At 47.5% G+C, this 25,168-nt stretch overlaps 1 protein-coding gene across 1 annotated transcript in view; it reads right to left on the reverse strand.

Annotated features, from left to right (window-relative positions):
- The window catches only part of RHPN2 (rhophilin Rho GTPase binding protein 2), a 54,206-nt gene extending 31,378 nt beyond the window's left edge, over positions 1–22,828 (reverse strand). Inside the window, exons 1-2 of the mRNA XM_077754688.1 lie at positions 22,739–22,828; positions 14,233–14,348 (exon numbers count right to left, since the gene is read on the reverse strand). Coding sequence (XP_077610814.1) covers positions 14,233–14,348; positions 22,739–22,828 — 206 coding nt within the window. The remainder of the gene's footprint in view (positions 1–14,232; positions 14,349–22,738) is intronic.
- Positions 22,829–25,168: the final 2,340 nt, after the last annotated feature.

Here is a 25,168-nt window from a genome sequence, read left to right on the forward strand (position 1 = left end):
AGAGCTTGAGTAGGAGAGGTGCAGAGAGAGAAAGGGAGACACAGCATGTGAAGTGGACTCCAGGCTCTGAGCTTTCAGCACAGAGCCCAACATGGGGCTCAAGCCCACAGACCGTGAGATCGTGGCCTGAGCTAAAGTCGGACACTTAACCGACTGAGCCACCCAGGTGCCCCCACTTTTGCCACTTCTAATCACTACTGTACTGGAGCCTCAAGCCACTGGCAATAGGTAAATAAAGAACTTAAAGGCATCTGGATCGGAAAGGAAGAAGCAAAACTGTCTTTACTTACAGATGATATAATCTTGTATATAGAAGATCCCAAGGCATTCACAAAATACTAGAATTAATACATTCAGCAAGGTCACAGCATATAATTCAATATGCACAACTCAATCCTATCTCCACATACCAGTGACAAGCACTCTTAAAATGAAATTGAGAAAACAATTTCATTCACATTAGCATCAAAAAGTAAAATACTTTGGAATAAATCTAACAAAAGAAGCCTAAGACCTGCACACTGAAAACCATAAAACATTGCATATTAATTGGAAAGACACTCCATGTTTATGGATTGGAAGATGCACTACTGTCAAGATGTCAATTCTCCCTAATCGATCTATCAATTCAATTCCAATCAAAACTCCATGAGCTGAAGCAGCTGGGTAGCTCAGTTGGTTAGGCATCCGACTCTTGATTTCAGCTCAGGTCAAGATCTCACAGTTCATGAGACTGAGTTCTGCATCAGGCCCTGTGCTGAACCTGAAGTGTGTGTAAGATTCTCTCTCTCCCTCTGCCCCTCTCCTGCAAACACTCACGCTCACGCTCTCGCTCTCTTTCTCTCTCAAAAAACAAAAACAAAACCCATGAGCTTTTCAGTAGAAAATGACAAGCTGATCCTAAAACGTTTATGAAAATGCAAAGCACCTAGGAGCCAAATAATTTTGAAAAAGAAGAACAAAGTTGAAGGATTGGTGCTATAGGATTTTAAAACTTACTATATAAATCCATGGCAATCAAGATAATGTAGCAGTGGCATACGGCTAGGCAATGGAACAGAACAGAATCCAGAAATAAATCCTTGCATTTATGATCAACTGATTCTGACAAAGGTGACAAGGCATTTCAAAGGGGAAAAGACAGTCTTTTCAACAAATAGTGCTAAAGCAACTGGACATCCTCAGGTATGTCAGTTCTCCAAGACCACCCCTACCTTCAGTGATTCATTCACTAGAAGGACTCACAGGACTCAATACGGTTGTACTCAAGGCTGTGATTTATTACAGCAAAAGGGAAAGGTGTGTGGGGTGAAGTCTGAAGGCACCAGCCGCGAAGAGTCCTCTCCCCCAGGACTGTCACACAGGACATGCTGAAGTCTCCCTGCAGAGTTTTGACAACACATGTGAAATGCGATCTACTAAGGAAGCTCATCTGGGACATAGCGCCCCGGGTTTTTACTAGGGACTGGTCAGGTAGGCACTTCTGCCCAGAGTGTTTCAAAATTCCAGACTCCCAGTAAGCAGGCATTCAACAGAAACGACACTATTTGTGCAAATCATTCTTATCAGTTCTGGAAATGGTGGAAACTGTTCTGAAATTAAGTTTCCAGACACCAGCCAAGGGACAACCTTGTAAATAAGCTTTCTAAGGATAGCTGTCTCAGGCCTGCTCTGATAACTCTTTTCTTTACAATCAGCAAAAAATAAACCTCAATCTAAATCTCATAAAATACATAAATATTAAGTGAAAATGGATCAGAGACTTCGATATAAGATCTAAAACTCAACCACTTCTAGAAAAAATATAGGGGCGCCTGGGTGGCTCAGTCAGTTAAGCGTCTGATTTTGGATCAGGTCATGATCTCACAGTTCATGAGTTCAAGCTCTGCATCAGGCTCTGTGCTGACAGCTCAGAGAATAGAGTCTGCTTCTCTCTCTGCCTCTTCCCTGCTGGTGCTCTCTCTCTCTCTCAAAAATAAATAAACATTAGGGTGCCTAGGTGGCTCAGTCAGTTAAGCGTCCAACTTTGGCTCAGGTCATCATCTTACACTTCATGAGTTCGAGCCCTGTGTGGGCTCTATGCTGAAAGCTCAGAGCCTGGAGCCTGCTTCAGATTCTGTTTCCCTCTCTCTGCCACTCCACTGCTCACACTCTGTGTCTCACTCTCTCTCAAAAATAAATATTTTAAAATATTTTTAATTAAAAAAATTCATTTAAAAAGTTAAAATTAAAAAAAGAAAATACAGAAGGAAATTTTCATGATCTTGGGCTTGGCAATGTGTACTTAGCTATACACCAAAAGCATAATCCATTAAAAGAAGAAATTGAGGGGCGCCTGGGTGGCTTAGTCGGTTAAGCGTCCGACTTTCGCTTAGGTCATGATCTCGCGGTTCGTGGGTTCGAGCCCCGCGTCGGGCTCTGTGCTGACTGCCAGCTCAGAGCCTGGAGCCTATTTCAGAGTCTGTATCTCCCTCTCTCTCTGACCCTCCCCTGCTCACTCTGTCTCTCTCTCTCCTAGAAATAAATAAAAATATATAAAAAAAAAAAAAGAAGAAATTGAATTGGACTCTCTCAAATTAAAATACTTCTGTGCTAAAAATAAACTCAAAATGGATAAAGGACCTGAAGGTGAGACAGGAAACCATCAAAACCCTAAAGAAGAAAGCAGGAAACAACCTCCTTGACCTCAACTGGAGCAATTTCTTACTTGACACATCTCCAAAGGCAAGGTAATCAAGGGCAAAAATGAACTATTGGGACCTCATCAAGATAAAAAGTTTCTGTGTGGCAAAGGAAACAATCCATGAAACTAATAGGTAACTGATGGAATGGGAAAAGATAGTTGCAAATGACATATCAGATAAAGGGCTAGTATCCAAAATCTATAAGGAACTCACCAAACTCCATACCAAAAAACAGATAATCCAGTGAAGAAATGGGCAGAAGACATGAACAGACACTTCTCCAAAGAGGACATCCAGACGGCCAACAGACACATGAAATGATGCTCAGAGTCCCTCATCAGGGAAATACAAATCAAAACCACATTGAGATACCACTTCACGCCAGTCAGAGTGGTATGAACAAATCAGAGAACTCTACATGCTGACGAGGATGTGGAGAAACGGGCACCCTCCTACACTGTTGGTGGGAATGTAAACTGGTACAGCCCATCTGGAAAAAAGTGTGGAGGTTCCTTAAAAAATTAACAATAGAACTGCCCTATGACCCAGCAATAGCACTGCTAGGAATTTACCCAAGGGATACAGGAGTGCTGATGCATAGGGGCTCATGTACCCCAATGTTCATAGCAGCACTCTCAACAATAGCCAAAACATGGAAAGAGCCTACGTGTCCATCAACGGACGAATGGATCAAGAAGATGTGGTTTATCTATACAATGGAACACCACATGGGAATGAGAAAGAATGAAATCTGGCCATGTGTCGCAACATGGATGGAACTAGAGGGTGTCATGCTGAGTGAAATATGTCAGGCAGAGAAGGACAGCTACCATATGTTTGCACATATAGGTGAATTATGATGAACTTAATGGAGAACCATGAGGGAGAAGAAGGGGAAAGGGAGGGAGGGAGGCAAACCATGAGAGACTCTTGAATGTTGAGAACAAATTGAGGACTGATCGGTATGGGGGGGAGTGGAAGGGGGGAGATAGGCATGGGGGAGGGCACTTGTGGGGATGAGCACTGGGTGTTATATGGAAACCAACTTGACAATAAACTGTTTAAAAAAAGGAAAAAAGGCAAATTGAGAAAAATAATAAATAAAATGGGTTTCTTGATTTAAAAAATAAATAAATAAAAACTTCTGTGCTTCAGGAGATACTATTTTAAAAATACACAAGCCATAGTCTAGGAGAGAATATTTGCAAATTATATACCTGATAAAGAATTTGTATCCAGATATATAAAGAGTTCTTTTAATTAAGTAATAAAAAGGCTTTATAGTTTTTTAATGGGCAGAAAAGTTTTTAAATTAAGGTCAAATTGACATACGACATATTAGTTTCAGGTAAATATCATAATAATTTGATATTTATATATCGCAAAATGATCAGCACAAACAATATTTGTCACCATAGTTACAGGGTTTTTGTGTGTGATAAGACCTTTTAATATTTACTCTCTTAGCAACTTTAAAACATGCAATACTTTTTTTTTTCTTTTTTTTTTGAGAGACAGAGAGAGCATGAGTAGGGGAGAGGCAGAGAGAGAGAGAGAGGGAGAGAAAGGATCCCAAGCAGGAGCCCAACACGGGGCTTGAACCCACAACCCATGAGATCATGACCCAAGCCGAAATCAAGAATCAGACACTCAACCACTGGGCCACCAAGTGCTCCTGCAATACAGTATTATTAACCAGAGTCACCATGCTGTACACCACATCCCCATCACCTATTTATTTTATAACTGAAAGTTTGTGCCTCTTGACACCCTTTACCCATTTCACCTATCTCCTAACCCCCAACTCTAGCAACATTCCATCTGTTCTCTGTAGCTATGAGTTGTTTTCTTTTTCTTAATAGATTGCACATGTAAGTGAGCTCATATGGCATTTCTCTGTATGACTTATTTCACTCAGCACAATACCCTCGAAGTCCATCCATATTATATTGTCACAAAGGTAAGATTTCATGCTTCTTTATGGACGAATAATATTACACTGCATATGTATACATACCACATGTTCTTCATCCATTCATCCAATGATGGACACTTAGGCTGTTTCCATATCTTATCTATTGCAAATAATGCTGCAAGAAACATGGGGGTGCAGATATCTTTTTGAGTTAGTGTTTTTGTCCTCCTCAGAAATATACTCAGAAGTAGAATTGCTGGATTGCATGGTAGTTCTATTTTTAATTTTTTTAAAGGGAACTCCATACTATTTTCCATAGTGGCTACACCAATTTATATTCCCACCAACAGTGCACAAGGGTTCCCTTTTCTCCATGTCTTCACCAACACTTGTTATTTCTTCTCTTTTTGATAATAGCCGTTCTAACAGGTGTGAGATCTGACTGTAGTTTTGATTTGCCTTTCCCTGATAATGAGTGATGCTGAGCATCTTTTCATGTGTCTGTTGGCCATCTGTGTGTCTTCTTTAGAAAAATGTCTATTCAGGTGCTCTGCCATTTTATAATCAGATTGTTTGTTTTTGTGCTGTTGAGTTATATGAGTTCTTTCTATATTTCTGTATTAACCCCTTATCAGATACATGAGTTACAAATATTTTCTCCTATTCGGTAGGTTGCCTTTTCATTCCGTTGATCGTTTCCTTGCTGTGGAGAAGCTTTGTAGGTTGACGTAGCCCCATTTGTTTTTTGCTTTGCTGCCTTTGCTTCTGGTGTCAAAGGCAAAAATTCACTGCCATGATCAATGTCAAGGGCTTACTCCCTATGTTTTCTCGTAGGACTTTTATGATTTCAGGTCATATACTGAAGTCTTTAATCCATTTTGAGTTAGTATTTGTGCAAAGTGTAAGAGAGCAGTTCAGTTTCATCTTTTGCATGTGGCTGTCCAGTTTCCCCATCACTAAGAGACTATCCTTTCCCCATTGTATATTCTTGGCTCCTTTGTCATAAGTTGATTGACCATATATGCATGGGTTTGTTTCTGCACTCTGTATTCTGTTTCATTCATCTGTGTGTCTGTTTTGACACTTGTACCATACTGTTTTGATGACTAGAGCTTTGTGATATAGTTTGAAATCAGGAAGCGTGATGCCTCCAGCTTTGTTCTTCTTTCTCATGATTGCTTTAACTATTCAGGCTCTTTTGTGGTTCCATGGAAGTTTTAGAATTATTTTATCTATTTCTGAAGAGTGCCATTGGAATTGTGATAGGGACTGCAGTGAATTTGTAGATTGCTTTGGCTATATGGACATTTTAACAATATTAATTCTTCCAGTCCATGAGCATGGAATGTCTTTCCATGTATTTGTATCTTTAAGTTCTCTCATCAGTGCCATAGTTAATAGTGTACAGGTCTTTCACCTCTATTGTTAAATGTATTCCTAGGTATTGTATTATTTTTGATGCAGTTGTGAGTGGAAAGGTTTTCTTATTTTCTCTTTCTGATTTGTTATTCGTGCGTAGAAATACAACAGATTTCTGTATATCGATTTTGTAGCCTGCAACTTTCTGAATTCATAAAATGTACAGAAGATTTGAATACACATTTTACTAAAGAATATATATGAATCACTAATAAACATACAAAAAGATGGTGAACGTCATCAGTCAATATAGGGAAATACACATTAAAACCAGGATGAGATACCAATACACGACTCGACTGGCAGGATAAAAAAGAAACAATAACAAGTGTTGCTGAGGATGCAGAGAACCGGAACCCTCCTACACCGCTGAATGTAAATGACATGGCCACTTTGGAAAAAACAGCTGGGTAGTTTTTAACAATGAGAAACATAAACTTATCACACAACCGCATATTCCACTGCTAGGAATCTATGAGAGAAATGAAAATGTACATCCCAACAAAGACGTGTATGTGAATGTTTACTGTAGCATTATTCATAATAGCCAAAAAGAAGAAAATACCCAGATATCCCTCCATTAACTGGCAAGTGGATATGCAAAATATGACACATCCAGAGAACAGAATGGCTTAAGTGATATGAAGGGATAAACGTTACCCAAGTCTTCAAAGCAGAAGGTTGGATGCTTCCTGGAAGATTTACAGGTACATTTTACAGATTAGGAATCACTGCAAAAATAACAGTTAACAAGCAAGTCTTGAGCCAGACCTTGCTGAGTACATTCCCCTGAGCCATCCTGCCAAATCCTCCGTCATTCCTCAGACCAGCTACTAGAACCTCCTCAGTTCACAGATGAGAACACCCAAGGCTCATCAGCCAAGAGCTCCAGCCAGCCAGCGACACAGTACCCGGTCACCTTCCCCTCCCCAGCCGATGAAAACCCAGCCACCTGCCTGGCGCTTGCTTTGCTCACCTGCCTTTCCTCCAGAAAATAAAACGCTAAGCCACTTCCCCTACACTCTGCCCTCTCCACTGGGGTGCTTCCTGACTTGTCACATATGTGGGCCCATCAGTTTCTCTCCATGATGTATTTATATGTCTTCCCTCCCTTCCTTCACCGATCTCCTGCTTCTTGAACCCACACGCTTATGTCACACCTCCTCAGAAAAAGCCATGCTTGACCCTGGCAGCAGATATGATGACACTTGTGGTTTTACTGCTCCTGCTCGTTAAGTCCTCACACGTACACATCGGAGCTCCCCACCTGGGCAATGATATTGGAAGCTCAGTCTGGTGAAGAACATCAGTTTGGGAATTTGGGGGGAGGGGGTGAAGCATGATTATCAGTAAGAAACACATTTTATATCACAACACAGTATACCCATACACAAACATACTCCCTAAGACAAAAGTTGCCCAAACCAAAGCATTCATGTGATGCACACCAATGATTCCATTCTAATTCGAATAGCTTAGTTTTTTTAAAACAGTGGTATTTGCAACTCTCCAATTCTGATCTCTGACCCCAACTGGGTGCCCAACACTTCAATTTAGTTTAATTCTTCCAGGTTAAAGGCTCAGTGCCACAAGACTGCTGCCATCTCAGGTGCCAGATGCAAGGTTTGGAGGGGGGCACCCATACTTGTGACCAGCAAGCTACAGATCAAGGGTTCCCACAACACCCTTCTATGATAATTCGCCAGAATGACTCAGAAAACTCGGGAAAACACTTTACTTACATTTACTGTGGTTATTTTATTCTTTTAAAAATTTTTAATGTTTAGGGGTGCCTGGGTGGCTTAGTCGGTTAAGCGTCCAACTTTCGCTTAGGTCATGATCTCGCGGTTCGTGGGTTCAAGCCCCGCGTCCGGCTCTGTGCTGACTGCCAGCTCGGAGCCTGGAGCCTGTTTCAGTCTGTGACTCCCTCTCTCTCTGACCCTCCCCTGCTCACGCTGTCTCTCTCTCCTAGAAATAAATAAAACATTAAAAAAAAAAAAGTGTAGCAAAAAAATTTTTAATGTTTAATTTTTTTTTGAGAGAGAGAGAGCACGAATGGGAGAGGGGCAGACAGAAAAGGAGACACAGAATCCTAAGCAGGCTCCAGGCTCTCGGCCATCAGCACAGAGCCTGATGTGGGGCTCAAACTCATGAACTTCGAGATCGTGACCTGAGCCGAAGTTGGACACTTAACCAACTGAGCCACCCAGGCACCCTCTCTGGTTTATTTTAAAGGACACATCTTAAGAACAGTCAGATGGAACAGACCCATTGGCCAATGAGGGGTGAAGCAGCCTCCATGCCCTCTCCAGGCACACCACCCTTCTGGCACCTTGATGTGTTCACCCATCTGGAAGCCCCCAAACCTCATTGTGAGGGGTTTTACGGAGGTTTCATCACTTCATTATGTGGGCAAAATTGATTAAATCACTGGGTGTTAGTGATTGAACCCACTCTTCAGTCCCTTTCCCTTCCCCAAAGGTCCAGAGGTGGGGACTAACCCTCTACTCAGATTTGGTCTTTCTGGTAAACAGACCCCATCTTGAAGGCTCCCTTCCCCCATTAGGAGTCACTTCATTAACACACAGAGGACAGGAGATTCCAAGAGTTCTAGGAGCTCTGTGCCAGGAACCAGGCATAGAGACCAAATATATATATTTCTGGTTCTTTCCACTTCTCCTAGAAACTGGCATTGTCTTTTCCACGTGATGAGGAGCTCAACAAATTTCAGCTAATGAAAGAAAAAAATGGCAGAGTAAACACCGCTTTCTAGAAGAAACGGGGAGGCGGGGGGCGCAGTGGAGCTGGTTCTCTGCAACAGAGTGGATCCAGCTTAAATATACCAATTTACACCCTAAGGCCCTTGCCCAAATACCTGCAAGACCCCCAAACAAGCCAACTCTTGACTTTTCTCCTCTATATATTGATTTGCCCCTTCTCTTCCCTCTTGATTTGGCAAATTAAGATTTAGGATTTGCAACAAATCAGCGAGCTGCTCTTTGGACGTGGACCTCCATGTAGGTCACTCTGGGAAAAGCTGGTGGCCAGGTGGGGCGTCAGAGTCAGTTTCCACAGTGCTAGCTTTGTGTACAATGATGAAATGGAAAACCCTAGAGTGTGAGCTGCTTCTAGTACAGATAATGATTTTTCACTGGTGGAAGGGGCTTCTCAAATAAGGTAAATCAAACTGTATGTGCCCAGGCTGGGGGAACAGTCTGGGGGAACATACAAAAATGGAATCAGCTGGCCCAAATTAGGAATTAAAACCGGGGCCCCCATCTCCTCGGTACTGGTGCTCTGCATCTGGGCTGCCTTTCCGGATGCCAACAAACTGCTTCCATGGGAGAACATGGCTTTTTTCTCACCTTTCCCTTGGGTGCAAACTTCCTCCGAGAAGCTTGTGGCCCGGTAACTGATGTTACAGCCAAAAGAGGCCGTGGGGTCCCTGGGGGAGCTCAATCAGTTGAGCGAGTCTCGATTTTGGCTCAGGTCATGATCCCAGGGTCATGGGATCAAGCCCCATGTCAGGCTCTACGCTGAGTGTGGGGCCTGCTTATGATCCTCTCTCTGCCCCATTCACCCTCTCTCTCTCATAAACAAACAAACAAACCAAAAGAGCACTTGAGGCCCACCAGGATGAAGCAAAAGGGTGTTTCGGCCCAGGTCCTCCATGGCCTCCCTCAGGCCTGGGCCACCAAGGAAAGACCTTTTCCCTTGTATACTTCATAAAGAGCACACACGTGCTGCAAAAAAGTCAAGAATGAGAAGATGTCTCACTCACTGTCTATGAGTGATGAACTCAACAAGGAAGGCCATATTCAAACTATTTCCTGAGGGTACAGACAACAGCCATGCATTCTTCTTCCTCTGAATTTGGACTGCCGAGACCCTTTCGACCTCAAGAAGCCCTCACATGATGATGGCTTGTATCTCTGCTCCAAGTCCAAACTTTCTTCAAGGTCCTGTGTTTTGTTTTACAGCTGTGTGTGAATTTTGAATGTTGACCCATATAACTCCATTGGCTTTAGTGGAATCTTTTGCTGTCAAATCTTCCAGTAAAATTGTCCCCTCAGGAACAGGCATGTTGATAAGCATGAAGACTTGCACCAGCTTCAGACACCTGATTGAAACAGTCTGACCTTAATCCATCTAACCCCAAATCCTGCAAGTACCGCCTGGTGACCTCGTGTGGTCAGCTAAGGCGGCAGATCAGCTGGTCTGGCAGGACACCCGCTCCCAGCGTAGGAAGGCAGGCCCCGGGGTTGCTGCGAGCCCCAAAGGCCACGGGGGACTCACACACCCCACTGCACAAACATACACCAGCCTCTATCCGAATTGACCGTGTGAGCAGCCACGAACCTCAAGTCATGCTTGTTACCGCTGAGGCTGCCCCTGGCCACCTCTGCCCAGCACTTCACGACCCTCTGGTTCAGGGGTCACAAACTGGAGGTCCAGGGGACAGTTCATTTGGCCCTCAGGGTGTGATGTTTCCCCTTTTGAACTATGTGCCAATATTTAAAAATTCCAATATCAGAAGATTTAAAAAAGAAAGAAAGAAAAGTAAAAAGGAGACAAAAAGATCAGATCTCTATCTTCTGGAAGAAGAGAATCCAAAGATCTGGCAACCCTCGCTGTGCCCTCCCTATGAGGCAAACTGTGGGTGGTCCCTCCAGAGAAAGCACGCGCTCTGCACTTCACCACCATCCCCACCACTCTCTACTGCCTCCCAACAGCAGGCCCAGCCCCCTCCGCTCTTTCCCAAGCTGGCCCAGCCCCTGTAAGCCTCAGAGTGGGCCAGTCCTGCTCCAGCCCGAAGCTCTCAGTCCAAGAGGGGAACCTAAACCCCAAAGATGTTAATTGACCCGCCCTCGTTCAAAGGCCCATTTAGTTAAAGCTAAACTATGTGGCGAGTTGCTTTCAACTTTACAAAGACCCATCTCTGTTTCAGAGAAATGTCATCACATTTCTACCCCAGCTTTTCTCAAGGGAGGGCAGGGCTCTAGGAAAAGAGAGAGAATATTGTCCCTGCTTAGCCTGGAAAAGTACATTTAAAATAACTGCTATCTTCCTAATCCAACCTCAGGAAGCTCACGGGCTCTAGGCCGATATGGCTCAGAGGAGGAGGGAGACCTTGAAGGGGTACAAAGCCTGGCTCCGGCCAGTTCCATGCCCAGCGTCGCAGCCCCTACCAATGCGGGTAAGCACTGGGCCCTTGCATTCCTGCATTTTGGAGGACACTTTCCCAAAGGCCACCCTACCCAGTCCCAACTGCTCGATCTTTATCTGAGAGCTGTGGAGGACACATCGGGAACCTGAAAACAGGTGCACAGGAGAGCAGGGCTCAATTTATGACTTACACCATCCGTTGCCAGCAGGGACAGCCACCTAATCAGCCACCCAGGGACAGCCGTGGGGCCAGAGCTGGCCTTGGCTGGACGCCCTATTTGTTTTTGGGAAACTGTTGGTGCTACTGTTGTCAGATTAATAAATACCTGCAGGGCTCCCTCTCCCAACACTCTCCAGAAAGGGCCGCTCTGAACTTTTAGGTCAGGTCACTGCGAAAATCATTAACAACCCCACCCAACCCCCACGCTGCCAGCTCAACAAACGCTAACTTGACAATGAGCTTGAACCACTGGGCCTCAGAGGCTGCTTGCTGGTGTCATTAAAAGAGGAAGACAGACAAAAAAAAAAAAAAAACAAAAAAAAAAAAAAAAAACAAAAAAAAAAAAAAAAAAAAAAAAAAAAAAAAAAAACAAACCCACGCTGGTTTGCGTCTTGAAAACACCAAGGCCCCTGGTCAGAAAGGGCCTCCCTGACTGGCCTGTTTCTCAGGCTGCACCACACTGTCAACTTCTACCCCACTTCCTTTCCATCGACACCCTAGAAAGTATCACCTCTGACATAAGTGGCTTACGGTGAGTAAGGTCCCCGCACAAGAGATTCAGCGTCGGGAAAGCAGGGCCTCATTTGCATTGCCTACAGCCTTCTCCTCGCGTACCTCAAACGGTGCCTGCCGCTTCCTGGGGGCTCAACAAATTCATTTACTGGGTGAATGACAGGCCAGTCGACTGCAGTCCGCTCCTGGGGAGCCACAGACTCAAGGCTGCCCGCCCGCCCCCTGAGCCACAGGGCTGGCCCATCAAAAGCGTCAGCCAAAACTGCAGCCACAAACCACACTGGGGGGAACACGCCTACGCCCTTCCCGGCACGGCAAGCCCAACCCAGGGCCCGCACTCCTGAATCGGAGCCCCTCCTTAAGCTGCACATGAGCTCCACACACTGCAGCCCTGACAGTCTCCAGGTCTCCAGATGTCTCTGGGGACAGGGACACTGCCCAACATTTTAAAAGGTGAGATGTTGGGACGCGTGGGTGGGTGGCTCGGTCAGTGAAACGGCTGGGTCTTGATTTCGGCTCAGGTCGTGATCTCATAGTTTCATGAGTTCGAGCCCAGAGCCTGCTTGAGATTCTCCCTCTCTCTCTCTCTCTCTCTCTCCCGCTCACACTTTCTCTCTCTCTCAAAAATAAATAATCAATTTTAAAGAGTTTTTTAAAAAAACAAAATACAAGGTGAAATGTACTGGGGCACCTGGCTGGCTCAGTCATGAGTCTAGTCATCTCAGGGTCATGAGTTCGAGCCCCACATTGGGTGTAGAGAGTACTTAAAAATAAGTAAATTAAGACAAAAAAAAAAAGGGTGAAATGTTGTAGTAGCTTCCTAGTCTCCTCCAGTAATGACCTAGCTTCCCCCCGTTACAGAAATAGTTGGAGAAGAGGTTCCTGGAAGCCTGGACGCCCCAGGACTTGTGTTCTCTGCTAGTCCATGAGTATTGATGCCTACACAAGGCACAACACTGTTGTTCCCAGGTCCGTGGCAGGTTCAGGTGGTCGGTGGTATCACCTTCTGGGCCTTTGCAGGATTTCACAAGAAAAATGAAAGAAAGTAATCCATGCTCTTTGTAAAAGAAAACCCAAATCCTGGAGGCAGTAACATTACAGGTAGGAGTATCCTCCACCCCATCCCTGGTCTTCCTCCCAAGAGGCAACTATAATGGCTTCTTTCGTCATCCTTTCTGGAAGAAGTCTGTGCGTGCACAAAAGCGACCATACAAACCCTTTAAAATTCAAATATAGGGCATCTTCCTGTTCCACTCACTTAATAGCTCAGACAGCTTTCCTAGGGAGCAAACACAGATGGATCCCAAAATGCGTCTACCCTAAGTTCATGATCAGAAACCCTCCTCCTGTCTTTCCTGAGTGCTCAGGTGAGCAGCTCATGTGGAGGAGATGATCATGCTACTCGTACATATCTGTGAGCATCTGACTATTGCAGCTCTGTTATGAACACCCGGTTTGGTGTATCTGTCTTTCCCAACAGCCTCTGGGCTCCCAAACGCCTCCAACAGTGCGACTGACCCACAGGGAACACCCGTTATCCATCTCCTGCCGGGTTTCCGGGCTCCAGGTCCCTGCAAGCGCCCCGCATCTCTTTCCAAGGCTCCAGGAAGCATCGGTCTCACTTAGCCGGGCAGCAGGCACGGCGCCTACCCTGGATCCCCTGATGGCATGGGGCTGACAAGAGTTTCCCCCAGAACTCTGAAGGAAGAAGAAAGTCTGCACTCTTTGTACACAAGGGGAGCCGGGCACACTCTCTCATATTGCACTGAGGGGTGCAGGGAGGGCTTCCAGCTGCCTATGACACAGGCAAAGCTTCACCGAGTTCTAGGCTTGATAAGTAACTAGTTTACCACCGGAGCATAATAATGAGTGCCCGGAAGCCATAGGATTATACTGGAGCCTCTCAATAGAGGGCTGGGCACTGGAAATAGAACTGTCCCTTCCCTTCCCTCCTGCCTTTCCTTTCCCTTCTACATCCAACAAACACTTACCAAGCAGTGATTCTAAACCAGGCTTGGTTTCCCCACTAGGCAACAAAGAAAACAGACAGACAAGTCGCATAGAAAGCTGAGAAGACAAACAGGAATGTGATCACTGGCTTCCCCCAGCCCCAAACACACAGACAGGTGGGGTAAAATACTGGTCTTTAACATAGTCAAGCTCCAGGCAACGAAGGGCCTGCTCCAGGCACCAGAAACAAGGAAGGAACCCAAAGTTTAAACCGAGAGCTAGAGAGGAAGCTGGGCAGGCGTTTAGGGACAGGCTCCGGGAGAGGCTGGCTCCCCGCTGAGGCAGTGGAGCCAGGAGACACTTACTTCAGAAGGTTTTCTGCTCCTGTTCTCATCCTCACGGCTTTCAGGATCTGCTGGTTCAAGGCAGCCCTCTGGTTCTGCAGTTTGCTTCGGCCAGTTTGTGCAAGAGGGTTGCAACCCTAAGGGAAAATAAGAGATGACCCTTCAGAGGCCAGCCACTCTAAAAATGACAATGTTTAGGGGGCGCCTGGGTGGCTCAGTCGGTTAAACATCAGACTTCGGCTTAGGTCATGATCTCAAGGTTTGTGAGCTCAGGCCCCACGTCGGGCTCTGTGCTGACAGCTCAGAGCCTGTAGACTGCTTCGGATTCTGTGTCTCCCTCTCTCTCTCTGCCCCTCCCCGCTCACACTCTGTCTCTTCTTCTCTCAAAAATAAATAAAACAGAAAACTAAAACTAAAATATAAAAATAAAAATGACAACATTTAGGGGCTCAGTCGGTTGAGTGTCCAACTCTTGATTTCGGTTCAGGTCATGATCTAGTGGCTCATGGGATCGAGCCCAGTGGGCTCTGCGCTGACAGCACGCTACTTGGGATTTTCTTTCTCTCTCTCTCTTTCTCTCTCTCTCTGCCCCTCTCCTGCTCTCATGGACTCTCTCTTGCATGCACATGCTCTCTCTCTCTTGCTCTCTCTCTCAAAATAAATAAACTTTAAAAATAAAAATGACAATGTCTAATATAAGAAGGTTTTAAAAACAAACCTTTTCCGAAAATAAAAGTAACATCAAAATGGAAAACACATAGAACGTTGAAAAGTATAAAACAAAATAAAAGTCACTCATAATTATGCAACTCCAAAACAGCCACTGTGAATTGGTTTCTTTCTTGCTCATGCATTTCATGCATGTGCCGTTATTTTTCCTATTGGTGTGATGTTGGGAATTCCCAAGACCAGCCCCATGTTCAGAGATTCATTAAGTCTCACAGGACGCAGTGTACAGATGCACTCACAGCTATACAACAGCAGCTCAGTAAGGACAGAGCTGGACACAGAGGAAAAGACACGGGTAGAGTCTGGAACAATCCATGTGCAGGATTCCTTATGCTTCTCCCTCCCATGAGGGGTCACACAGAGCCTATTCTTCCCCCAGCGACAAAAATGCAGTAACATGGATGTGATGTCACTGCCCAGGTTGGTCCATTAGAAAATCGATGCCCAGGGATTTTACTGGGAACTAATCACAAAGCCACCCCCTGCCTGGCACATGCCAAAATTCTAGACTCCCAGCAGGTATTCATCATAAACCACATTGTTGGTGCCATCAGCCTAGGGAAAGTGAGCAGACCTCATCAGTTAGGGGATGGAAGGAACATTCCAGAGAGCCCCAGATGCCAGGCAGGGGCCAGCCTTGCTTATCATTAGGTCCTGCCCACAGAGGGTGCTGTGGTTACACGGCCCAGGAGGGGCTGGTGAGCAGCACTCCATGAAAAGATGCCCTTTCCAGCTGCGTCACTGCCCTTCAGCTCGGCCCCACCTCTGCCCTACCCAGGCCCATGGCCTCCACCCCAAGGAGGGAGAAGTTACTCAGAAACCTAATCTTCTCAGGGATTCCCCATATCAGTGGCCTTTGGACTAGTGGGTCAGACATGAGTTACCTACATTTCTCCTTCCACAAAGATTTCTCATTCTTACCAGTNCGCCCCTGATTTGGACTGGTCTTAACGTTAACATCTTTCAAAGCATTCAATGATCTCTGATTTAAAAGTCAGAAAACTTTTTCCAGATATAAGACTAAAAGGTCTTTAATGTCAAGCTAATTGAATATTCAAAGCCTAAAATAATGACCCTCCTCTTTTCCTTTACACTTTCTAAAATTACTGAGAAGGGATGGCTTGATCTGACTCAAAAATCACATGGTTCACCCAAGCTGTGTTCCATTTCACAGAGAAGCTTTAATAACGCATTCCTTTATGGACACTCCCAGCGCTAAGATAAGCGGCCATTCCAGCTCCCGGATAAGAACTTTTTCCTGCTCCTATACTCTACCCAACTTCTGGCTGGCCCACAGATGTGGAGTCAAGTTTCCAGATAAGACACAGGAATGCTTAGGATTAGATATGACTGAGTAATTGGAACCAAAACGACATTACTTCTTACTGACAGGTAGGAATGTTGGGCCAGGTGGAAACACCAGGAACACCCACAGGACTATGTGGAAGCTTCCAGAAGCCCCGAGAAGCAAGTCTGGGCAAGACTGCCATAAAGGCCCCTGGCATCTCCAGAGGCTGCGAGCTGTCCACTGGCCCCCTCGATGGTTCTCTGCTGGTGGGGACCCAAGGTCCTCGCTCATGCCTCAGTTCTTGGTGGGTTCCTAACAGGATGGAGAGCTTCTGCAAACTGCAATGAAGGTTTGTGCCAGGGCCCCAGGCGGCACCTGTCACACCTGCTTAACCTGGGAACCAGGAATAATGGGGAGGTGGGGGTGGGGGGCTGAACTGTCCTGGCCTCAGAGGTCACGGTCTACAAGTCCTACAGTGAAGTGAGTCTCTCCGCCACATGGAATGTGTGTGCGGGCATTTGTATTGGTGTTAAAACGCTGGAAGATGGTCCAACAGCCAACGCCCAGAAAAGTAAATACTGAGTGAGGCCCCAACTTCACTGCAGGGCATGTCCCAGGAGTCAGACGTCTGGTACAGACCCTGCTACAGCATCTGAGATCCCACAGTCCTGAGGCTTGCACAGTAAGTGAGCTACTCAAGGCAGGGAGGGTGGGAGTCAAACTCAAGCCTGCATCCCTGCTGCCACTCTTAAGATGAGCCGTGAGGCAGCCAGCAGCAGGAATTCGGGGCGATGCTGGCTGGGACAGCTTGCCTGCAGCCCCCACACATCTCTCACGGGCTTCCTGGCCAAGGGGTGGCATCACTGTGCATACCCTGGGCACGGTGACCGGGTCCCACTCTCCCACCTTGTAGCCCTTGACAATCAAGGGTGGTAACTCAGCGCTCCCCCACCTCCTTTCCAAGAGAAAGAACACTGACCTCTCACCTGGTCAGTTGGAAACTGAAGGCCGCTGGCCCTAAGATGGACTCAGAGTGAGCACCTGACAGAGGATAATCAGAACCCATGAGGAAGACGCCTTCATTTTTTTCCCCCACTGGCCTTTACCACCAGCAGGGGAATGTCTCCCCAGAAATAAATACCAGTCCAGGGGGAACACAGATGAGAAATTGCTACTAGCAGCACCTGAACCGTAGATCAAGCCAGGCCTGCAGCCATTCCTCTGGACTGCTCAGTTACAGGAGCCAATGCATTCCCTTTCTTGCCTCAACCATTTTTTAAATGGCAGTATAATTTATGTATAATAAAATACATAGATTCTAAATACACAGCTCAATGGGTTTGGATGAATGTATAAACCTCTGGAATCACTACCTCAATCAAACTTAGAACATTTTCAGGGCACCTGGGTGGCTCAGTCGGTTGAGCATCTGACTTCGGCTCAGGTTGTGATCTTGCAGTTTGTGAGTTCAAGACCCACATCGGGCTCGCTGCTGTCAGCACAGAGCCCACTTTGGATCCTCTGGCCCGCTCTCCCTCTGCCCCTCCCCCCTCATACTCTCTCTCTCTCTCTAAAATAAATAAACATTAAAAAATAATTAGAACATCTTCATCATCACCAGGCCACCAATACTCTGGTTTCCATCACCATAGACTTTTGCTTGTTCTAGAACTTCACAGAAATGAAATCGTACAGCACATACTCTGGCGTGTTATGTTCAATTATTATGCTCTGAGATTCATCCACACTGTTGCACTTCTCGGTGGTTTGCTCTTTTTATTGCCGAGCAGAATTCCATTGCAGGGATGTGCCCAGTGTGTTCGTGCATGTGCCATTTTAGACTGGGTTTTTCTGGCATCTGCAACTCATTTTTTAAATTTTTTTTTTTTAATGTTTTATTTATTTCTAGGAGAGAGAGAGAGAGCGTGAGCAGGGGAGGGTCAGAGAGAGAGGGAGTCACAGACTGAAACAGGCTCCAGGCTCTGAGCTGGCTGTCAGCACAGAGCCCGACGCGGGGCCCAAACCCACGAACCGCGAGATCATGACCTAAGTGAAAGTCGGACGCTCAACCGACTAAGCCACCCAGGCGCCCCTGCAACTCATTTTTTAATTAGTCCTAACTAGAATCAGTTCACCTCGAGTGAAAACTCCACTTGTCAACCTCCCCCAGTCACACTGCTCAGCTGGCAAGCAAGTGTTTAGAAGCCATACCCTGGCACAAATTGGAGGCACTTCATTTGGAAGAAAGGAGAAGGTACTCAACCTATACCTCCAGAGACAGACACCAGACAGGAGGAAAGGCCAGGTCATCGAGAAGGCAGATGCAGAGGGACTGGAGCAGGCTTTCCTCCCCCAGGGGCCCCACTCAGCTCAGCGCCGGGCGCCTGGTTCCCCTCTACCCAGAAAACCAGTATGGGCTCTTCTTCCACGCAGTCAAAAAGCTTCTGCACGTAGATGTGTTCGCAACAAAATGAAGGCACAGTGTGACCCTGGGGTCTCCAGGTCAGGTATAAGACTGCGTACGGGGTGACAGGGCAGGATCTCCTAGCTAGAACCCCTCTCACAGGGCATGGGAAAGAGGAGGCTTTGCTCCTGTAGCACAAAGATGTTTTCTATTTTCTCTGCCTTTCTCACTCCTTCCTGATGATGCAATTCCCCCACTCAACCACCAAACTCTGGAAAACAGAATTGTTTGTTTATGAGTTAGCCAGAAGCTGTCAACCAGAAAGCACCGAAATAGCATGCAATCCCTGCACTACACACATACATGCAATTTAACTTTTCGCAGTGATGCTGATTCAGGGCAGGCTGGATGAAACAGAATCTTGCTTTTCCACATCCACAAAAATTAAAACAAAAGTCTGGCATTTTTCAAGAGCCCTCCTGCCCTGCCAGGATCCCGGCCAGGAGCTGGGGCTGCGAATCACGGAGCACCGGCTTGTCTCCAGCACCCCCAGCCATTCACATGGGGGGCAAGGAGGCCACAGTATGAACTCAACACTTCGCCAGAATCCCAACTAAAGGCTCCCTGCAGTCACTTCTACAAAGCTTTACCAATACCTCCTGCACACCACTCAATTACTGTGCAACATGCTGAATGAATAACAAAGCTTTTACCATCGCCAAAATCTCCATGAATCAAATATATTTTCAGTCCCAACGCATGACCTGCTTACTTCATTCATCTAGTAGGATTCACTCACCCATAGCTAACAGTTCCTGCCTGAAAAGTGTGTCTGTGTGGGAGAAGGGCTGGTGTGTGGGTGTGAATTTGTACATTTTTGTAATTACTTTTCTCTGTAATTACAATACTTCATTGTACTTTTATAATACAAGTAACATGTAGAAAAAGAACTACTTTTTTTTTTTTTTTTTTTTAATTTTCCAAGGAGGTTCCATGGCGGGCATAGAGCCCAACCCAGGGCTTGAACTCATGATCCTGAGATCAAGACCTGAGCTGAGATCAAGAGTCTGATGCTTAACCAGCTGAGCTACCCAGGGGCCCCAGAAAGAAGCTACGCCTGAAGTTCTCCATCACCTGCCCTTTCCTCTTCTTACAACCCAATCAAAACCTGGGACTTTCTAAGGGCATATGGCCACAGCGAACTGTGAGGGTCTGACTGGAAAGGCCAGAAGGACTCACATCCCTCCCCCTGTCCCTGGTGCTGCAGGCAGCAGACCCCGCTCCCAGCCAGCACCCCTCGCCCCCCACTCTGCCAGACACCCCGTCCTGTGGCCGGGCTGCACCTGCAATTCCACTGTCCTCTGTGGCCACCTCCAATGCAGCCTGTCACGAGACTCTAGTACCTGAGCCAAAGAAGGAAGTGGTGACCAGGCTAAAGCCAATGCTCGGTATCAATGGGTGGTGTCTTGGGAACCATCCAAATAGCCCCAGGAAGCAAGGGAGATTCATACTGTTACAGCTAGCTCATCATGCTGACTCTCCTCTGAGTCACCCTGAAAATTCTGTTTCTCCCAGGGGACCCCTCCTGGCCAGGATCCAGCAATGTGAAGAGGGGGCTGTCATACACGCCTCTGGGCTGCTAGCATGCACCAGGGCACCAGGCAGATGCTCACCAAGGCCACGATCAACTTGGAGCCAGCCTGGCCTTTAAGGACCCGGCTGGGACCATGGTGGTGTACGGGGAGGGGCAGAGGGCTGCATCAGCAACCTTCACACCCCTCCTCCCGCCCTCCCAATCTGGGAGAGGATTCAAGTCTCCAAGGGGATGGGTGCCGACACCCGGTAAACCTGGAGCTCATGAGCCCCCATGACCCACACTGTGCACCACAGACCTGGCCCCCCGGAAAGCTTCCCCGCACCAAATATGCTCCTAATGACATGATATACACATGTACCTAACGCAGAATTAATTACACTTCATGGAGATGAATAGTGCAGAGGAGGAACCAGGAGGAGCTTCTAAGTTTAAAAAAAGAAGAAGAAGAAGAAGAAGAATCCTTCCTTCTCTGCTGGAGCCCCAAGGAAGCCCAGAGTAAACAGGGACCATAAACCAGGACACAGTGAACCCTGGGAGCCTGTCCAGCCTGGAGGCTTCTGTGGACAAGAAACAACTTCTCCTCCAGCCCTGGGGTAAAAACAATGGAGCTAAATCCATTTCAGGTCATTAGTGTTCCCAAAGGAGGAAGAGGCAGAGAAAGGGACAGACAAAACGGCATCTGTCCTGATTCTCCCCTTCCACACGGTGCTAAGACCTTTCATGCAGGGCCCTTTCAACAGCCCTGGGGAATGGCTTTCTCTCCTCATCTCCAGCTGGTTTTCTCTCTTGGCCATGAACAGGATTTCCTGCGGGTTTTAGGATGACGGCACCCAGAGAGCTCGGGGGACAGGACCCGCTCTAAGGATGCGGTGTCCTGGAAACGCACATTCCTCTCCATTAACTATAGGCCGGAACACACATTCTTCCATTCTCCCACACATGTTCATTAAGAGGAGCATGAAAATCTGGGAAAAGCAGCTCCATTTCCCCTGGTCATTCTTTCAAGAAAGTAATTTATAGTTACAGAGCTTGTCCCGCTATTTAAACATGTTAATGTAAAGAAAAAAAAAGAAAAAGAAAAACCAGTGAGAAGCCAGAAGTGAGAGAAAAGAAACACAATGCAACGGGCCAGAAAGTATTGTGTGTGTTTGTTTCCAATTTGGAGAGCCGCAGGCTGCCAGCCCAGGAGGCCTGACCTGAGGCCAAGCTGTGTCCGTGTCCTCGGGCTTTCGGCACAGCCAGGTCCCACACAATCCCAAGAAGACCCTGATTTCCTGGGGAACCTCCCTCTCTGCCAAGGACAGTCATGTACAGGGTCCAGGTCCTGCTGGCAGAGCGAACTTCGGGGCAATTCGTTTCCATTTTGTGTGCGAGTCACACAAAACAGAGTTGAAGCCCTGAATGTGGACCATGGACCTCCACTTTTTGCACTCTGTTCTAAAGCAAAGAAGCGGATTCCTATGCAAGCGCGGCCCGAGCTATCTGAACAAAGCTCCGACTCCCAGCACTGCCTGCACCCCAGGACATGAGGCCCACTGTGAAGGGCCACACAGCTCAGTCTGCCCCAGAATCTGACAGGGGTCACGCTGAGAGCTGTCAGTCAATAAATGCTTTTGGAATGAATGGAGCAGAATGGCATTTTTGAGGAAAAAAAAAAGGGAGGGGTGAAAAGGTAGGATAAGGAACAGGATAAAAGAGAAGGCTGATTTTAGCAGAAATTAACTGGATCCTCTAAGCATGCGCAAAATCTCCAAAGTCCGAGGACGGGACGGAGGAGCCCACTCTGGCCACCTCTCCAGTCTCAGCGGTCCTCGCTTACGGCCCCTGGATGACTCATCCGCCCAGGTTGTCTGGCAGCTGTTACCCTGCCTGCCCTGCCTCTCACCTCCTGGGGCCCCTCCATAGCTTGTTCTCTTTCTCCCCTGAATCTTCAACCTGCCCTCCACCCCGAACTTCCTTACCTTCAGCTTTAAAAAGGCTCTAGACTTCCTCATTCTGAAATGAGCCTGCCTTCTTGTCTCTCTCTACCCCCATCTTGCTACACCCATCACCTTCTCTGCCCTTCTTCCTTCTGCACCCCGCCCCCATTGGCTTTTGCCTTTGACTCTCTACCCACCCATTAACTAACAACCCCCTGAATACGTAAATCCAGTATTTTCCAGTGCTCTTCTGATTTGTCAACCCCACCTTTCCACGAAAAAGACTCTCTTCTCTCAACTTCCTTGACACTGCAGCCCTTCTGGCTTGCCTCCCATCCCTCTGCCTGTCCCTATGTGGAAGTATTACTCCCTTCTGTCTTGAGCCCTTTCCACAACACCCCGATTGCCTCCCATACTGGTGCCCACCAGAGCCCCATCTCCAGCCAGGGTGCTTTCATGGCTTCTCGGTAACTCCTCACTGGGACCACCACTTGGATATGTCATGGGGGCCTCAAAGCCACCTGCCCCTACGCCAGCCTCCAAGTTCTCCCTCCTCAATGAGGTGCCTGCCCACCCACCCAGACACCTACGGCAGACAGCTTGGGCTTGTCAGCAGCACCTTCCCCACCATATCCTATCTGTAAGCTCTCCCCATCCCTATAGGCACCGCCGTCGCCCATCATTCTCACCTCCTCACCGGGATCCCTGCCTCCAGATCCCCGGTTTGAGTTAGGGGAGCAAGCTGCTGGTTAGGATGGGTGGTGAGGCTGCGTTTACACAGCACTTTATAACTGAAAAGTCATCAGTGGTCCATCAACGGGATCAGAGCAGAAAGGGCAGAGACGTTGACAAAAAGTCCCCAACTCCTCCTTGCCTCCCACCACTTCCTCTCCCTCATCCCCCACGCAGAGACGGCTCAGCTTTCTGGGTCACGAATCTTTCATGTCTGGTCCTTCTTGAAACACTCTGATGGCTCCTTGAGGTTCCCAGGTTCCTTTGCAGGATGGGTGACCCTGAACAGCCTCGTTCCCATGCACACCTCCACACCCTAGAGGGCTCCCTCACAAGTGCTCTCAATTCCATGCCTTAGCCCTTGCTCTTCCCTCTACCTAAAGTGCCCTACCTCCCTTTTCACCTGTGGAACATCTGCCTTGCATTCAGGGAGCGTTTGTTTTAGGTTAGACTGGCTCAGATCACAAAATGAGAAAGGTTCACCATCAACACCTTTTATTATTCTGGTACAAAGAACATTCTTCGGGCTGGTATAATGTAGCACTACGATCATTACAAGATCTCCTTTTCCAGAGAGATGCTTCTAATTGTAAACCAGTGATTCATCTTATTTTACACCCAGGATTCTCCTATTTACCACCAGAGACACTGCATCTAAAAAAATACTCAACCAGGACACCTGGCTGGCTCAGTCAGCAGACCATGCCACTCTTGATCTCGGGGGTTGAAAGTTCAAGCCCCATAGTGTGTGTAGAGATTACTTAAAAACAGAATCTTTAAAAATAAAATAAAATACACCCAACCTTGCACCCTGTCCCAGTTCCCCCACCAGCTATCCTTTCTCTTTCTTATGCACATCCTTCCCTGGAAAACCTGTCCTGGAAGACTTGGGAACATAACTCTCACAGGTGCTCCACACCCCTTCCACCCCTCTCTCTGTCATCTCCCCCAAATGCTGCCGCGAGTCCAGACCTCCACCAGTTCTGGAAACAAACAATTCAGGGAGGAAATGAAGTCCCAGGAAGAGCCAGCAACTTGCTGAAGGCTACACAGGAATTTCACCAGGATGGCAGCCAGGTTCTGGGGCCTGAGGACCAAGATCTAGGGATTCCCAGGCTCCACCTCCTGCAATTCCATGGCCTGTGATCCTCTGTCCCAAATGCCACACATAATTAGAAGTTATAATCCTGTAATTCCATGATGACATCTTTGAACTTAAATATACCTTAAAACTACTCTCTCTCTCTCTTTTTTTTAATGTGAAAAGCAATTTAACCAAAAAGAATTTTTCCCACTCTTCTGTCACCTGTTTCCAGTTCCCTCCCCTGCCCATCCCCTGGGGCCACTGCTCCTCACCGAAGAGAAAAGCCCAAAGGCTGTGTCACGTGGAAAAAGAAGGAAGGTGCCAAGATCATTCACCGACTGGATCCTTAAGCTTTGAACAATTAAGAATTGACTGTCCTGTGAGAAACAGTTTCACTTCCCTGTTTATAATTAGGTACCCTGGCTTCTGTCTTATATGTGATAAAGAAACAACAATCTCTCAACCCACCGGGCCAAACCTGGCCAACCTCCAAAGGCTATTTTTAGATTCTTTGGAACCTACAAAGAGGCAGGGTGGAAAGTGTCACCATGTCTCCAGGTTCCGCGGTGCCACCTGCGGGCATCTCAGCGCCCCCGCTCTGCGAGTTGGGGTCGCTTTTGACGCACTGGGCTGCAGGGCTGTTATCCCGGGGCCCGCGGCGCGGTGCGTGCGGAGGGTCGCAGGGAGATACAAATCTCCCGCCGAGCTAGCACTCGCAGCAGGTCTCTCCAACAATCGGATAAATCCTCTTTAGCATAAAGTGAGCAGGGGCGAGGCCGCGCGCTCACGTCCGCAGCGCGCACCCCCTCCCCGGCGACTCCGCGCAGAAAAGGGGGCAACGCCCGAGGTCACCTCCCACCCGCAGCTCTCCCCTTCCTTCTAAAAGTCGAAGAAGCGGACACTGGAAGCGTTCTGGAGGCAAAAGAACGCCAAGCCGTCTCCAGGCGCTCCACCCCTCCAAGCGCTCGGGTCCAAGGTGGGCTCGGGTCCCAACTTGCAGCAAGGCCGCGGGCGCCCCCACAACTGGGAATTGATTCCTTCCCCAGGCGCGCGGGATCGCCGGCCGAGGTGACCCGGGGCACCCCTCCTGACCCCCAGCCTCCGCCGCCACCTGTATGAGGCAGCCCCAGGCGTCCCTCCCTGCCTCCAGCCCCGGAAGCCACCTGCACTTGGCAGCCGGGTACACCGCCGCGGGAGCCCTCGC

This window comes from Crocuta crocuta, unplaced genomic scaffold, assembly GCF_008692635.1.
Source record: "Crocuta crocuta isolate KB4526 unplaced genomic scaffold, BGI_CrCroc_1.0 scaffold121, whole genome shotgun sequence".
In the NCBI taxonomy this organism is placed as follows: domain Eukaryota; kingdom Metazoa; phylum Chordata; class Mammalia; order Carnivora; family Hyaenidae; genus Crocuta; species Crocuta crocuta.